At 56.4% G+C, this 15,922-nt stretch overlaps 7 protein-coding genes across 7 annotated transcripts; 3 read left to right on the top strand and 4 right to left on the bottom strand.

The window, feature by feature from the left end:
* Positions 1-1,183: 1,183 nt before the first annotated feature.
* Positions 1,184-1,799, top strand: LMH87_006030 (uncharacterized protein; the record flags this gene model as incomplete). The annotated part of the gene is made up of 3 exons (XM_056203853.1): positions 1,184-1,255; positions 1,318-1,446; positions 1,512-1,799. The coding sequence occupies 3 exons, from the start codon at positions 1,184-1,186 to the stop codon at positions 1,797-1,799; spliced, it is 489 nt and encodes a 162-aa protein (XP_056059268.1).
* Positions 1,800-2,095: 296 nt separating this feature from the next.
* LMH87_006029 (uncharacterized protein) lies at positions 2,096-2,806 on the bottom strand (the record flags this gene model as incomplete). The annotated part of the gene is made up of 2 exons (XM_056203852.1): positions 2,096-2,583; positions 2,701-2,806. The coding sequence occupies 2 exons, from the start codon at positions 2,804-2,806 to the stop codon at positions 2,096-2,098; spliced, it is 594 nt and encodes a 197-aa protein (XP_056059267.1).
* Positions 2,807-3,330: 524 nt separating this feature from the next.
* On the top strand, positions 3,331-6,407 carry LMH87_006028 (uncharacterized protein; the record flags this gene model as incomplete). The annotated part of the gene is made up of 3 exons (XM_056203851.1): positions 3,331-3,412; positions 3,554-6,165; positions 6,231-6,407. 3 exons carry the CDS (start codon positions 3,331-3,333, stop codon positions 6,405-6,407), a joined length of 2,871 nt encoding a protein of 956 aa, XP_056059266.1.
* A 359-nt stretch (positions 6,408-6,766) lies between these two features.
* LMH87_006027 (uncharacterized protein) lies at positions 6,767-8,446 on the bottom strand (the record flags this gene model as incomplete). Its single annotated transcript, XM_056203850.1, has 3 exons — positions 6,767-6,976; positions 7,041-8,017; positions 8,083-8,446. 3 exons carry the CDS (start codon positions 8,444-8,446, stop codon positions 6,767-6,769), a joined length of 1,551 nt encoding a protein of 516 aa, XP_056059265.1.
* A 386-nt stretch (positions 8,447-8,832) lies between these two features.
* Positions 8,833-10,188, top strand: LMH87_006026 (uncharacterized protein; the record flags this gene model as incomplete). Its single annotated transcript, XM_056203849.1, has 1 exon — positions 8,833-10,188. One exon carries the CDS (start codon positions 8,833-8,835, stop codon positions 10,186-10,188), a length of 1,356 nt encoding a protein of 451 aa, XP_056059264.1.
* A 396-nt stretch (positions 10,189-10,584) lies between these two features.
* Positions 10,585-11,782, bottom strand: LMH87_006025 (uncharacterized protein; the record flags this gene model as incomplete). The annotated part of the gene is made up of 3 exons (XM_056203848.1): positions 10,585-10,593; positions 10,653-11,426; positions 11,648-11,782. 3 exons carry the CDS (start codon positions 11,780-11,782, stop codon positions 10,585-10,587), a joined length of 918 nt encoding a protein of 305 aa, XP_056059263.1.
* A 542-nt stretch (positions 11,783-12,324) lies between these two features.
* On the bottom strand, positions 12,325-15,828 carry LMH87_006024 (uncharacterized protein; the record flags this gene model as incomplete). Its single annotated transcript, XM_056203847.1, has 1 exon — positions 12,325-15,828. One exon carries the CDS (start codon positions 15,826-15,828, stop codon positions 12,325-12,327), a length of 3,504 nt encoding a protein of 1,167 aa, XP_056059262.1.
* Between the last annotated feature and the right edge of the window lie 94 nt (positions 15,829-15,922).

Raw genomic sequence — 15,922 nt, 5'->3', positions numbered from 1 at the left:
TGGCAGATGAAACAAGAACTTGCCATGTTATCCGAATGATTTACATGACGAGGGGAGCAGAAGAAAAGTGGCCATGGTTGGGGGCTGCAGAACCGGGGCCAGCCCACGCCGCAGGATTTCACCCTCCGCCCGGCGTCCATCTCCAACAACGTAGCAGCTAAGCCGGCCAAGCATTGCGTTTCCTCTTCACGTTCGAGCTGGGGCAGCAAAGCATACACTACAAACCCAGAGGGTGCTGCAACATGTTTCGTCAACGCCGAAGGGGTGCGCCAACTCTGAAACCCAGCCAGGCCGGCCCCCCCCTTCTTTGGGGGTTTGCTTGTGTTACGAGCTGCGCATCAGAAGGGATATGCTGCGACGCAGCAGACGCGCATGAGAAAAGTAGCCGAGAGATGTGAGGATAACAAGAAGGGGAGAGATGCTGAAGCGACACGTGTAGTACGGGAGCCGCAAAAGCCCAGCAGCGACCATGGTGGTGGGTGATTCCTCATGGGCTGACGAAGTGGCTGTGCTAGCGCCCAGTACTGGGTAGGTAGTAACTAACAGGTCCGTTCGGCGAGCACTGGTTTCCTCAGCGGTGGTTTGTCTACATTAATGAGAGCCTTGGTTTTAATTTGAGAAAGCGGGAACAAAGCTCTGTTTTCCGGGACACGGTGATGCACAGCCCAGTTTTGATTTGGAAAAGAAGCCAGGGCTGTTTTCGTTTCCCCGTCCCTGCAACGAGTAACAAAAGTCAAGTTGCGCCACTGTCATCGGGCTGTGCAAGCGGTTCCCAATGGGCCCGGCCACGGGGTCGTACTGGTACTAACTGTAGGAAGGCTCCAGCCACCGGAGCAGGTACCAGCCCCAAGCAACTGCACCGCCAAGATACATTCCACTTCTGCCCGTTGAGCAGTGACGCCACCCGCATTTTCAGCAGCAAGCCGCTATATTTATCATCTGTGTCGCCCCCCTTGGAGAACAGGCTCTCCAAGTGGCGGTCCTGTTCCCTTGTTGCCATCCTTTCCCTACAAAATCCTTCCCGCCCAAATTCCCTCTCTTCTCACCATCGCCCCCAAAGCAAAAGAATCTAATACAACGCCATTCGCGCCAAGACTCGACGACACTGCTTTTATTTTATCGCTCCATCGAACAGCAACGGGATATCACAAACCGGGCCGCAGTTTGCACATTCAGTCCAGCCATGGCTCCGCAGGCTGCAAGCCTCGTCGCGCGTTGGGACGACGGAGATTACTATAGCTTTTGGTATTCGACAGTACGTTTAATCGACCTCCTTTGGATGCTGCCGCAAGGAAAAATGCTAACGGGATTCTGCAGCCGGGGTACGCCATTCGATGGTCACTGTTTGGCCTCTTTGTCCTCATCATCCTCCTCTGGGTCGTTGGCGGCTATTTCCATGCCAAGCACCTCATGAAGAAGGGTCTCCCCCTCAAGTCCTACCACAGCGTATGCTCTTCTTCCTCTCTCATCCTGTCCCATCGAATCTCCCCAGTACTAACCCCTTTGCTCAGTGTTTCTTCCCTAGACGACCACGCATGCAGCAGGCTGGCTGGTATCGCCCGTACAATGCCCCTCAGGAAGGCTACAACATGAACTACATGCCGCCGCCCCCGACGTACGATGCCAACCGCCCGCCCGAGTACCAGCAAGGCCCGCCCGCGGGCGCCAGTAAGGTCGACCCCTCGCAGTGGTCCAGCCAGCCCACGAACCGACCGGCCGAGTCCAGCACGACGGGCGCCGGCATGGTCCCCGACTACGCAGCGCCACCTGGCCCGCCCCCGGCTGTCACAAGACAGTAGAGTCAAAGCTGAGGCGAGACTGCATGATATTTCAGTTGATTTGGATACACTATTGTTGTGCGGACAAGCAAGTACAGCGGCTTGCTGGTTTCTGCGGCATGGATGCACAACTCCTTCTCTCTTTCCCTCTATTCGTTATACCATGGCATACGGCGTTTTTATGTTCCAAAAGGGAAATGTATTTAGTTTATTGTACTGTACTTAGATTATGGATAGACGCTATCAAGCGAACCGTTGACGCTACATCCGTTACTGGCGGTATTTGTTTAGCTGCTGTTTCTACTTTGAGAGTCAAACTAGTCGATATTCATCTCTACATCATCGTGTGCATTTTGTCCCATCGTTTCCGTTGTAGTTGTGCCGATTGGGTCGGAGATGCCATCTACCTCGTCGTCTTCGGCTCCGGCTTGGCGCGCACGGATCCGGCGCCGGGTCTCGATGATGGCCTTGCGCACGCCATCCTTGGCCTCGGGCACCGACAGCGACTTGGGGTCGCTGTACAGCACGAGCTGCATGCCCGCCAGCTCGCCTTCGCTGTTGGCTAGGATCTGAGGCGGTATTCGCGTTTCTCTCAGGCGCTTTTCGATGTCCGGGAGGAAGACGAGCTTGGCCTCGTCGGGCTCGCTGTCTTCGGCGAGCTCCTCGTCTATGTTGTAAATGTATACTTTATGTTTGCTGTCGTCGATGTGCATGGTATCGTCGGCGGCGGCGCCGTCGGTCGTCCGGGGGTTAGGCGAGGGCAACGGGCTCTCGACGGGTACGTATAGCTTGGTGCCATCGTGCTCTGTGACCAGGATTAGTACATGAGTAGGCTGCGATGGATGGCAAGGATTGGAATCAAACGGGAAGATGGATTGGAGACCTCGCAAAAATAAGAATGAAAAGGGAAAAGAAAACATACCTATGTTTAAAAGACTCAGTCTCTTGGACAGGCGCTCATTATCCTTTTGCGCTTCGGCCTTCCTCTTGCGACCTGCGCTGGCCTGAGGTAGTTGGTTGGGGTCCATGTCTGGCGCGGCGCTCGAGGGAAATTGCGCTCGCAACATCACCTTTGCATCAATTCCGCCTCCTCGCAGGAGCCCGCGTCAACGGGCCAAGCATCCAAAGCCGTGTCGCGTGCTGTCAGGGTCGATCTCCTAATTTCGTCCGTGTCTGATGCTGTGCGACGCCGTGAGCCAGTTTGAGTCATCGGATGTTGCTGTTGTTGCAGCGTGGTAGCAGAGGGCGGCGGCGGTCGTCGGCGCTGGCGCTGGCGCTGCGGCAGCTCCAGTTGACTCACGCCCAGGCCGCCCCAGCTTGTTGTGGAAGATTCTACTTAACCCACCGCAGCGACACCACCAGCGCCCGCCACCATGATGCCCGCCAACACCACCACCACCACCACATTTCCCCTCCACCTCCACATTCTCAACGGCAGGCTTTTGCAAACACCGCCGCCATATCCCGACTACTCCCCCGACGAGCCTTTGCATCCATCCCATCTACCCCCCGCCACCGTCACTTGCAGCGTCGCCTGTACTCGGACTTGAAAATGGCGACGGAGACAGAATGGTCCGCCGCCAAGGTGCGCCAGACCTTTCTCGAGTTCTTCGAGAAGAGGGGCCACACCATCGGTGCGTATTTTGCTTCGTCTGATCTGTGACAGCTACCACCGCACGATAACTTTCAATTCCTTTTTTTCTTTCATCCTCACAATAATACATGCCATGCCACAGCTGCACAATGCGTATCAGGCTAACTACCCCTCCTTCCAGTCCCCTCGGGCTCTGTCGTCCCTCACAATGACCCCACCTTGCTCTTCACGAACGCGGGCATGAACCAATTCAAGCCAATCTTCCTCGGCACCGTGGGCAGGACGGATCCCATGGCCAGCATGAAGCGCGCGGTCGATACCCAAAAAGTCATCCGCGCCGGCGGCAAGCACAACGACCTCGACGACGTCGGCAAGGACTCGTACCACCACACCTTTTTCGAAATGCTCGGCAACTGGTCCTTTGGCGACTACTTCAAGAAGGAGGCCATCGAGATGGCCTGGGAGCTCCTCACCAAGGTCTACGGCATCGACGCCGAGCGTCTCTACGTCACCTACTTTGAGGGCAGCCCCGAGCTCGGCCTCGAACCCGATCTCGAAGCCAAGGAGCTCTGGCACTCCATGGGCGTCCCCTACGACCGTATATTGCCCGGCGACATGAAGGACAACTTTTGGGAGATGGGCGACCAGGGCCCTTGCGGTCCTTGCTCCGAGATTCACTACGACAAGATTGGCGGTCGCAACGCCGCCCATCTCGTCAACATGGACGACCCCATGGTCGTCGAGGTTTGGAACCTCGTCTTTATGCAGTTTGACCGACAAAAAGATAGAAGCCTCAAGTCGCTTCCTGCCAAGCACATTGACACCGGTATGGGCTACGAGCGTCTCGTCTCTGCCCTGCAAAATACCATTTCCAACTACGCCACCGACTGCTTCACTCCTCTCTTCAAGCAGATTGAGACTGTCACGGGAGCCCGCCCTTATACCGACAAGTATGGCAAGGATGATGCTGACGGCATTGATACTGCCTACCGTGTCGTTGCTGACCATATCCGAACCCTCTCTTTCGCTATTACCGACGGCGCTGTGCCAAACTCTGACGGCCGCGGCTACGTTGTCCGCCGCGTCTTGCGCCGTGGTGTGCGATATGCCCGCAAGTACCTCAACGCCGAGATTGGCTCTTTCTTCTCCAAGATTTTGCCTGCGCTTGTTGACCAGGTCGGTGGTCAGTTCCCCGATTTGGTAAAGAAGCAGGAGGATATCAAGGAGATTCTCAACGAGGAAGAGGAAGCCTTCTCTCGTACCCTCGACCGTGGTGAGGCCCAGTTCGAAAAGTATGCCGCCAAGGCTGCCAAGGATAACGTCAAGAAGCTCGATGGTGACGTCGTCTGGCGTCTATACGACACCTTTGGTTTCCCCGTTGACTTGACCAAGCTCATGGCCGAGGAGCGTGGCCTCGATATTGACGAGGCTGAAGTAGAAGTTGCCAAAGAAAAGGCCCGTGAGGCTTCCAAGGCTGTCAAGGACGCTGCCGCCACCTTTGCCAAGCTCAATGTTCACCAGATTGCCGAGCTCGAGCAGCAGCACAAGCTTCCTCGCACTGATGATGAAGGCAAGTTTGTCAAGGGCGACAGCAAGAGCAAGGTGCAAATCATCTTTGACGGCCAGACCTTCCACACGTCTACCAAGGACCTCCCTCCCAAGACTGCCGTTGGTCTATTGCTCGACAAGACCAACTTTTACGCCGAGTCGGGTGGTCAGATTGCCGATACTGGCCGCATTGTCATTGACGATGTTGCCGAATTCAAGGTCATGGACGTCCAAAACTTTGGTGGATATATTCTTCACAGCGGCTATATTGAGTACGGTGCCCTCTCTTCCGGAGACGAGGTCATCTGCGAGTATGACGAGCTTCGCCGTTCTCCTATCCGCAACAACCATTCCGGTACTCACATTCTGAACCACGCCCTGAGAGAGGTTCTGGGTGATGACATTAACCAAAAGGGTTCCCTTGTTGACGATGAGAAGCTCCGTTTCGATTTCTCACACAAGGCTCAGGTCAAGATTGATGAGCTGAAGAAGATTGAGGATCTTTCCAACGCCTACATTCGCCAAAACTCCAAGGTCTACACCAAAGACGTCGATCTGGATCTCGCTCGCGAGATTGAGGGTGTTCGTGCTGTTTTCGGCGAGACGTACCCTAACCCTGTCCGCGTGGTCTCGATCGGCATGGACATTGACACCATGCTTGCTGAGCCTAAGAAGGCCGACTGGCGCAAGTACAGTGTCGAGTTCTGCGGTGGCACTCACGTTGAGCAGACTGGTCTTCTCAAAGACCTGCTGATTGTCGAAGAGAGCGGTATCGCCAAGGGTATCCGCCGTATCATTGCCTACACTGGTGAGGCTGCCCACAAGATCCAGCGCGAGGCTGTCGAGTTCTCCAAGACTCTCGATGCCCTCGATGAGCTTCCCTTCGGCCCCGAGAAGGAAGCCCAGGTCAAGACTGTCTCACAGGAGCTGAGCAAGCTCGTCATCTCCACCCTGACTAAGGAGGAGTTTAACCAGCGCTTCACCAAGATTAGCACCTCGGTCATCAACGAGCAGAAGAAGAAGCAAAAGGCCGAGTCCAAGACTGCTCTCGACACCGTCACCAAGTATTTTGAGGACAATAAGGACGCCAAGTGGTTCGTCGGCCGTCTGCCCATCGGCGCCAACGCCAAGGCTCTTGGTGAGGTTGTCAAGCACTTCCAGAGCAAGGAGAAGGAGAAGACGGTCTACCTGTTTGGTGGCAGCCAAGAGGCTGGTGGTGTTGTCCACAGCGTGTTCATTGGTCAGGTAAGATTCTTATTTCTCCACATCCACGTTTGGCTTCGTTGCAGCTTATACTGATTTCTCTTTAGCATCTCGCGTCACAGGGCGTCACCGCTGAACAGTGGGCTGCCAGCGTCTCCGAGGTCATCGGAGGCCGTTCCGGCGGCAAGGAGCCTACCCGCGCGGGCCAGGGCACCAAGCCCGAGAGCATTGACGACGGTGTTGAGCAGGCGACCAAGTGGCTAAGCGAGAAGCTGAAGCTGTAAATGTCTTCGGAGATTTCAACTTTAAAATTTTAGAGATGACATGTGTATGAGATACCGATATCAAAAATGTGATGAAAGTGTTGGCAAAATTTAAGACTGAGGGTCCTAGAAATGAAATCAAAAAAAGATCTAGGACGATACGCATAGTTGATAGTGTTACAGTGCCAGGTTTTTGGCATATTATGAAGGTCAGAATGTGAATATGTGCTTGTATATTTACACTGGTTTTGTCACCAGTTTATGCTTGCTGTATTGTACAGAAGAAGATGTAGGTGCTATTAGTACAGATAGATAGTGAATATTGGTTTGCTTTTCATCCCAAGCAACCGACATGACTCTTTCGCATGACAGAGGTCTCCTTACGCAGTCACCATGACGCTCGCATTCTTGTAGTGCGACAGCAGCGGGTTCTCGCCGCTCCGCGTCTGCGTGTCCTCGACGTAGGCCCAGCGGCGCAGAAAATCGCCGTGGGACATGACGCGCGTGAGCTTGCCGGTGATGGCGCGGTACATGGCCTCTGTGATGGCAAAGTCTGTGGGGAAGAGAATGTCAAAGTAGCCTTGGTGAACCTGTGCCAAAATGGTCAGTACGGGGTCATGTAAAGCACCTGATAGGAAGAGGAGGGGAGCGTACCAAGGGCGTCGTGACGGGCACCATGCGTCGGTTGTAGCGCGTCTGCACCACGGGCGCATTCAGGCCCTTGACGGCCTGCGGGAGGTGGTCAAAGTCGGACGTGACGAGGCGGTGCGCGGGAAAGTACTTTTCCAGGACGTCAAAGAACTGCATGAGGCGGGTGGGGATGAATTCCGCCTGCGAGAGGTTGGCCGCAAAGGGCATCTTGGCCGAGAGGTAGCGCAGGAGCGGGCTGGCGGCATAGGGCCGGGGGTAGACGCCGCCGGTGGCGGCGTGGCGCACGCGAAAGAAGCGCGCGGCGACGGGGTCGAGCTCGTGCACGTAAAACTCGTAAAAGTCGCCGTCGCCGTCGATGAGCACGTGGCCCTGCAGGGGCGCCTCGGTGGCGACGTCGTAGCGAATGCCGTCGTGGGCGAAGTTGTCAAAGACCTCCATAGCGAGGAAGAAGCAGGGGCTGGGCTCGTACTGGTCCCACTCGAAGACGGAGCGGTTGATGATGGTGACCTTGTCGGCGTGGCCGCGCGACTCGGCCGTGGAGCGCAGGTGGTGGTCCTGCATGGCGGCGAGCGCGGGAGAGATCTCAATGACATTGTAGCGCGTGCGCGCGTAGACCTGCGGGTCGATGGCGCGGATGTAGTCGAGGATGTTGAGCATGAGGGTGCCGCGGCCGGCGCCCATCTCGTAGAGGATGAGGTCGTGGTAGGGGTAGGCCGTGAGGCGGTAGTTGGAGACGAGGTAGCGCGCGATGGCCTCGCCGTAAAAGGGGCGGAAGAGCTCCGTCGGCGTGTGCCAGAGCTGCCGCGTCGGGCTTACGCCTTCGGCCTCGTCGAGGGCGTCCTCGAACTCGGTGTAGCGCCGCCCGACCTCCCCCTGGAACTCGATCTCGTCGCGCATGGCGTTGAAGTCGAATGGGTCGCCGGGGCTGAAGATGACGGCCTGCTTGGAAAAGTAACCGTATGAAGGGTTGTAGAGGGAGTCTAGGATACAAGAATTAGAAAATGGGGTTCACAAACTGTCAATTGAGATTGGCTTCTGGCCATACCCTCGATAAAGTCTCGCAGCAGCATCTTGACTTTGCGCGGACGCTCCGTTCGCTGCTTCAGCTCCTGCATGGAAATGTATGGGTATTTCGCAAACTCCTCGCTGCGGTCCTCGGGCAGGATATGCGTCCGTTGCTGCCAGCGACTTTCATTCTTTTTCATTCCACGGTCAATGGACGCTCTCGTGGCGTATCCGCGCCCATTGTAGTAGTGGTGGTTATTGCTGCCAGCTGCTGCTGCACTCCGTCGATTGCTCTGGCTGAGGCCGTTGCGTAGCGTTGTCGTGGTGGGCAAATGGCCCTGGCATCCCCGCGGCCGATGTCGAAACAGCTGCCGAAACAGCTGCGTCACAATGGGAGAGTCCATGGCCCTACAGCGGCGCAGCGTTTGGTTCCCTGGTGTGCGTTGAAGAAGCTGTTGCAAAGGAAAAGGAAGGCGGCACGTGATCGACTGGACATTCGTTCCAAGCTCCCTCCAATGGCCCGCCAGAAAGTGCTTTGGCAGGCGGCGAGGGAAGAGCATTGTTCCGATACAGTGGCCTTGCAGCGCTACCGTTACCTTATGCAGGGGTCTTGGGCGCTGAAACTTGCTGCAAAACGTCCCTGTGGGGAGCTCATGTATGACGTTTTCTTATAGCACCAATTGCGTTGCTTTGAACTTCTACATTGTTCCTTTTTCCGTCTTGTTTTGACAGACGCATTGCGAAGGTGCGCAGGAATACGGGCGTCACGGCATCAGTTCATGGCAGCAGCATGTCACTGAGCGACCATCCCAAGGCCTACGGCACCGCTGCGTTGGTGGCCGCCTTTGCCACCGGCATCCTCGTGACGCTGGGCTTCAAAGATGCCTACCCGGAGCTCGAGAGCCGATTCCAGGAAAAGCGCCGGAGACCCGGCGGTCGAAGCGGCAAAGGGGGGCTCGGCAAGCGACGATCCAGCATATTCTGGGGCACCGCACCCGTCACTCTCGAGGACCACGAGCAAGACTCGTTTACTAGCCCATCCGAGGGCATCGCCGAGGACGGCATCGCGGGCTGTATCGGCAACACGCCGCTCATCAGGATCCAGTCGCTCTCCGAGGCCACGGGCCGCACCATTCTCGCCAAGGCCGAGTTCCTCAACGGCGCCGGCAACAGCCCCAAGGACCGCGTGGCGCTGCGCATCATCCGCGAGGCCGAGAGCCAGGGCCTGCTGACGCCGCACCGCGGCGACACCATCTACGAGGGCACCGTCGGCAGCACGGGCATCTCGCTGGCGACGCTCGCCCGCGCGCTCGGCTACCGCGCGCACATTTGCATGCCCGACGACCAGAGCCACGAAAAGTCGGACCTGCTGCTGCACCTCGGCGCGGCTGTCGAGCGCGTCGCCGTCGCCCCCATCACCAGCCCGGACCACTTTGTCAACCTGGCCCGGCGCCGCGCCGTCGAGCACGCGGCCGCCCACGAGGACGGCAGCCGCGGCTTCTTCGCCGACCAGTTCGAGTCCCCCGCCAATTGGCAGGCGCACTTTGCCACCACGGGACCGGAGATTTGGCGCCAGACGGGCGGGCTCGTCGATGCCTTTGTCGCGGGCGCCGGCACCGGCGGCACCATTGCCGGCGTGGCGCGCTACCTCAAACGCGGCGGCGGCGGCGAGGCCAAGAAGACCACCCCGCGGCGCGTGCGCGTCGTCCTCGCCGATCCTCAGGGGAGTGGCCTTTACAACAAGATCAAGCACGGCGTCATGTACGCGCCGACGGAGCGCGAGGGCACGCGCCGCCGGCAGCAGGTCGACTCCATGGTCGAGGGCGTGGGCGTCAACCGCGTGACGGCGAACTTCGAGGCCGGCCGCGACCTGGTCGACGACGCGGTCAAGGTCACGGACGAGCAGGCGTGCCGCATGGCGCGCTGGCTGGTGGAAAAGGACGGCATCTTCGTCGGCAGCAGCAGCGCCGTCAACTGCGTCGGCGCCGTCGCCACGGCCCTGACGCTGCCGGCGGGGAGCGTCGTCGTCACGATGCTGTGCGACTCGGGCACGCGCCACCTCAGCAAGTTCTGGAAGCACATCAAGGCGGCCGGCCTGGAGGAGCACGAGGCCACGGACCTCTTTGCCGAGCTTGGACTGTCTTGAGCAAGGATCGTCGAAGAAACGTCAGTCAATGTACGATTACGAATAAAGTATATACCCCCTAGATGTACGCTTTACTTTGTGCAGGTGTTTTTTTTTTTTTTTAGATGGGAATCGATGTCAAGTGGGATAAAGAAAAAGTGAATTGCTGGTTTCAATTCTGATATTGTGTACATGAAAACGCTTAGCAAGAATTGTTCTCTTGTTTTGTGAGCCCCTCCTAAAAACTCCCCGAAGAAGAAAACGAAAAAAAACAAAAAGACTCGTTGTTGTCCACTCTCCTTCCTCCAACATCGGTAGCCTGTGAGACTCTTGTGTAAAAAATATGTAGCATGAAGGTTAAAAAAAAAACATCGGATGGTGATATGCAACCTCCATCCTGTTGCTTTGCATTTTGAATCAGGAAAACTGCCGACAACAGTTAGATAAACCAGGATATAGAATACCAAAGGGAAAGAAAGTCTTACCTTCCAGCGGTTACCGCAATTCATGCACTCGCAAAACGTCGTCATCGGCTCATCCGCACTACGAGTCTGGGCCTGCGTGTAGCTGACCTTCTTCTTCTTGCACTTGCCGCACTCGAGGCTGTCGCTGATGCTCTTCTCCGCCATGGGCACCTGGGCCTTTTTCATATTCTCCTTTTCCAGCTCAATCTCCTTTTTGCGCTGGTCGTCGCTCTTGAGGTCGTCGTCGGTCATGGCGACGAAGCGCTCGGGCGGGATCTCGCTCGCCATGACGCTCACGCCCAGCGCGCGGTTCGACTTGTTCTTGAGGTTGGTGAAGAGGGAGCGGATCTTCTTCTTGTAGTCGGCGCCCTCGCCTTTAAAGTGCGAAAAGGCCGCGGCCTCGACGGCGACCGACTTGGCGAGCACGTCCGACTCGGAGGCGGTGGAGCGGTAGGCGAGGCCGTTGTAGATGAGCCCGATGCAGCTGTTGCGCACCGTCGAGTCGGTCCGCTTCGTGTCCACGCCGTCGGCGTCGTACTTGCGCGTCTCGGGGTTGCCGGTGAACTTCTTGACGCTGTGGGACGCGGCAGCAGGCGCGGCCGCCGCGCTGGGGGTGATCGGGGGCGAGGAGGCGGCGCCGGATGCGGGGGAGCCGAGCTTGGACTTTTGCAGCTTCGAGTTCTTTTCTTGCTCGACGAGCTTTTTCCACTTGTTCACCAGCTCGGAGGCGGATCGGGCAATCTCCTTGTTGGGGTTTGATCGCAGCTTGCCGACAAAAACACCGGCACGAGTCGTCTATACGCAAAGAATGCAGAGTTAGTAAAAATCACACGTCACACAGTGACGCTGCCATGGCAAAAGAGGAGTGAATCGAGGCATAGAGGGCCGCAGGCTCATTGCGACGATTTGCCGTCAGAACATGTCTTTTTATGCGCTTCACATCTCTCTGCCTCTTCACGTCATCCTCGTCGCAAGACAGCAATCCAAGGCAACGACTGCGCGGGCATCGCACGTACCCTTAGCATCTCCTCCGTGGGCGCTGCATCCTTCTTAAGCGAATCCAGCAAGCGCAGGGCATTTTCCGGCGCCTCTTTGGCATTGACGCTCTTGGTGAGCGCCTTGATGCGCGACTCGAGCTCTCTTTGGTCCATAATTCGTTGTGACAAGAAAATTTGGCAATGATGACAAAAAATCGGTCGCTTGGCAGAATCGTTGTATATCGCGGTTGTGAAGGAGGGGAAAAGGTGGCATGCGCTGGGCCTTGTCGGGTTGAATTGTGATACGCCGCGAAGGCCGCTGCCTCAAAAACGTGGGACAGAACGCGCCATCCGTTTTCAGCCGGCCTTTAGCCGAAATCGTCATCACTAGATAAATAGCGTGGCAGCTCGGCGCTTTGTGGGGCGCCGCTTGTGACGACTTGCCTGATAGAGCCGTGTAAGAAGTGCTGAGACGGGGAAGTGACAATACGTGCAAACTGTAAATATAGACATGGAAAAAAGATGTTTACTTCTTTTTGGTATGGCCGTAGTAGCTATCTGCAGAATTCAATTGTAAAGTTGTTTTTCAAGATCGTCATTTGGCGATCGGTAGCACATGTCAAACCGCAACTGATCGGAAGCCAGCCGCTCCGTGGCCCATTACATCAGTGACCGGCTCCGTGAGAACATTGTACATTTGTATATATTTCGAAGATCTACCGCTTCTGCCGCTTACTGTTTTGCTGAGTAGATTCACTTTCATCTCCTGCTGTATTCTTCTTTAACCTATCCACAGCCGCCGCCATTCTCTTGCTCGCACCCGCCGTCTGGCGCGGCGCAAAGGCTTCCTTGGCACCGGCGCCAACGCCACCGCCAAAAAACTTGGTAATGTTGCTCTGTGTACCCTCCACCCCACGTTTGTTCATGTCTCGAATGACAGGGACCAGCACCTCGTCCGTTCGCTCCTTGCTCCACCCAATCGTCGCCATGAGAAACTGTCGCAGACCCTCCACGTCGGGGACGCCCCACTGGAAGGGCTCGTTGCTGCTGTCGACTTCGGGATGCAGGTAAGCGTCATCGACGGCGAGGTTGGGGAACCCTGGCGGCAGAAACAGCTTCGCGGCCTGCGATCGACGAAACTTTTTGCGAAACGGCGAGCTGGCGTCCTCGGCCTTGGGACGAGCCTGGGACTGCACCGCGTCCCACCAGGCGCGAAAGTCGCTGAGACCGTCCTTTCCGGGGAATTCTGAAATGATCTCGACAGCTGTGACAGGACCAACACCAGGGAGACCCTCGGTGTAATCAGATCCAAGCAAGTGCGCGAGAGAAATGAGCTGCTGTCGCGAGAGGGAGAGGTCCTTCTCCAGCTCGTTTCCAATGTAGCACTCGACAAACTTGTTGCTGTTGAACATGTTTTTGTAGACGCGCGTACCGCCGAAAAGAAATGTGTCGGAATCATCGGTGACGATGCCGTCCACCATACGCAAACGGACAAGCTCCGCGCATTGTGCTTCGGCCTCCATGGGAGCCGTGATGTACGGAATGCCAAAGAGGCGCAGCAGCGATTGACACTCGGCTATCATCACCTGAGTGACCTCATCCGCATCACGGCGGTCCTTCTTCTGTTGAGTTCGCAGCTGTCGGAGTTCCTGCTCGTAGTCGCGACGGTTGTGCTCCATGGACTTTTGATTCAGTTCAGTGGCAAAGCGAGCATGCTCCTCTGCCTCTTCCGCCATTTGTACCAAAAGCTCCTCTTCCTCTGGGTCACTGTACTCGTTCTCATCAGCGTCACCAAAAAGCTCGTCATCATCAATGGTAACAGGCGCAGTGGTGGCTTGCACCTGGATACCAGACGCGACATCGTCAGTGCCTTCGCCAGTGCCTTCTGCCTCAGGAGTCACGGCTTCCTCGGCAGCTTGTGGAAGCTCAATGTCTTCGAACTCTGGTTCAGGAGAGTCTACGTCTTTCGCAGGCGTAGTTGCCTGAGTGGCTTCAACAGGTCTGACCGCAACAGAGAATTGTGAATCTGCCATTGTAGACTGTCCTTGTGTCGGCTCGTCCACTTGCTGTCCAAGCTTTGGCGTTTCGGCTTCTGTCTGTATGTTGGTCGTCTGCGGCTCCTGAGCTACCGGCTCTGGCGTTGGTGAAGGGGGTACCTCGATAATTTGTATATCGCTATCGTCATCAGAGTCCGATTCAATCTCGATCAAACGATCCCGCATTTCCTTTCTTCTTTTTCGATCCTCTTCCTCGGCGTCCTGCCTGTCCTGCGCATTAATCTCTCGCTCAGCATCCTGCTGCTTCTTCAGAGAATCCCGAATATCCGACCCATCGGCCAGCCATGGTGGTAGCTCCGGCGGCTCATCGTCTTGACCTTCTACTGTAAATCCACCTGCCATGTCAATATTACCATTATCTTCTTCGCCGTCAGCGGCAGTAGATGTGCCCCGCGCGGTTTCCTTGGCTGAAGCGACGCCCGTTTTTGATTTGCCAAACAGGGAGGAATCCCAGCTGAGCTTCGGGAACGGCAGTGGGCCGTCAAACGGATTCTTCTTGTTTTCCAAGATGGGTCGTGTGGCTGGCGCAGTCTGTTTCTTGGCTTTGCGGGCTCGCGCCATGATGGCCTGCATGTCCTCGTCGCTGTCGCTGTCTTGTGTCTCTATTGGCTTTTCTTGGCGCTTGGGCACGGCGGCATTGGCTCTATTGTTTACAATGTGCGCAATCATGGAGCCGCCGTGGGACGTTAGAGGCTTGGCAGCTTCCACTGCCTTTTGCGTCCACTCTGGCTTGTCTCCAACAGGCACATCTTCAAACAAGTCATCCTCTGTTGCCGAGCTTTCCCTTACTCCATGCTGGTTTTGCAATGACAGCGCAATAGCACGATTCAGGTCGTCTTCCTCCTCGGCGTGAATGTGCTCCACCTCTTGAAGGTCGTTCGCGATTGCAGGGGTTTCGGCCGGTCCTCCAACGAACAGAGAATCTTCTTCGTCGTTGGATGCTGCCTTGTAGCTGTCGTAGAGTTGCTGACGACTTGAAGCATTGTCGCGAGCAGCTTCAACGCTTACTGCTGCGGGGCCGTATTTCGGCAGGCGGTTCAGACCTTCGATAGGCACATCCTCAAAACCATCCACGTCATCTTCTTCATCTTCCTCTTCTTTGGCTTGATATTGGATCTCAATGGCATCAACGTCAATAGGCTTATGCGCTTCGCCGATATCCTTTTCCTTGCTGACAACGCCAAGCGCCCAGCCGCCCTCGGCGCCTTCGTTTTTGACAAGGATGTACTCCCTGTCTTTTTCGCCTGCCACTCGAGCGTTCACCCCAAGCGTCAAGTCTGTACCGGTCATGCCAACTTCGGCCATGAGTCGCTGGGTAAGATGGTTTCTCTCTTGGACACGCTCAATTTGAAATCTCGAGAATGCCATGCGGTCCGGGAACATGTCATCCAGTTGGTCCTTGCTGTAACCCAATCTGAGACGACTTCGTAGTCTTGCAGCGTTGAGAATGTTATATCTATCAGGCGGCGGCAGGCTCTTGAAAAATTCGCCGTCAAAGTCGATCTTGCTAAAGTCGTACAAGTTGACGTCCTCGCCATTATTGAACTGGCGCGCGTACTCTTCCAGTTCCTCGACGCTCATGATACGCGGGTCGTCGGGCTTACCCATGGATGCGATGCCGCCGTCGAGCTCGGGCAGATGGTAGGCATCCTTTTTGTGAAACTTGCGATTATGTTGACGCTCCTGGTTAGACATGCCAACTTCATTCAAGTAGACCATGTCTTTGGGGTCAGGTAGTGGCTCCTCAGCGGCTTCCCTCGTGGCCTGCGAACGTTCCTTGTCTCGTTTGCGCTTTTGGTCATCCTCTTCCGCTATGCGCTGCATCTGCACGGCGAGCAGCTTCCCGGCGGTGCGCACAGCATCATCGCGACGGCCCTCGCGACGGCGCTGTCGCTTCTGGATCGTAGCCCGTTTCAGAGCCGGCGCACCGCCATCAAAGACAAAGACGGGCTGGATGCCAAACCAGAGCAGCTTGCAGATGCGGCGAAAGAAGCCCACGACGTGCGAGTTACGCAAAGCATTGCCCTCCTTGTCACGCACGGCTTTGAGGAATTGGTATATCCAAATCGAGGCATCGACAGCGAGGCGCTTACGGTTCAGCGTCGCCAAATTTGTCGGACGCGCGCATGGCTGCACCACAGTCCAGAGACCGTTCACACCCATGGCGGCGTGTAGCTACTGTACTGTTGTCGTTGTGCTGGCAAAGGGATGACGCTGCTGTCGAGCAATGGCTTGCCTCAAGTCATGACGAAGAACA

The sequence above is a fragment of the Akanthomyces muscarius genome, chromosome 1, assembly GCF_028009165.1.
Source record: "Akanthomyces muscarius strain Ve6 chromosome 1, whole genome shotgun sequence".
Lineage (NCBI taxonomy): Eukaryota > Fungi > Ascomycota > Sordariomycetes > Hypocreales > Cordycipitaceae > Akanthomyces > Akanthomyces muscarius.
This window is presented reverse-complemented; position numbering and strand designations above follow the sequence as displayed.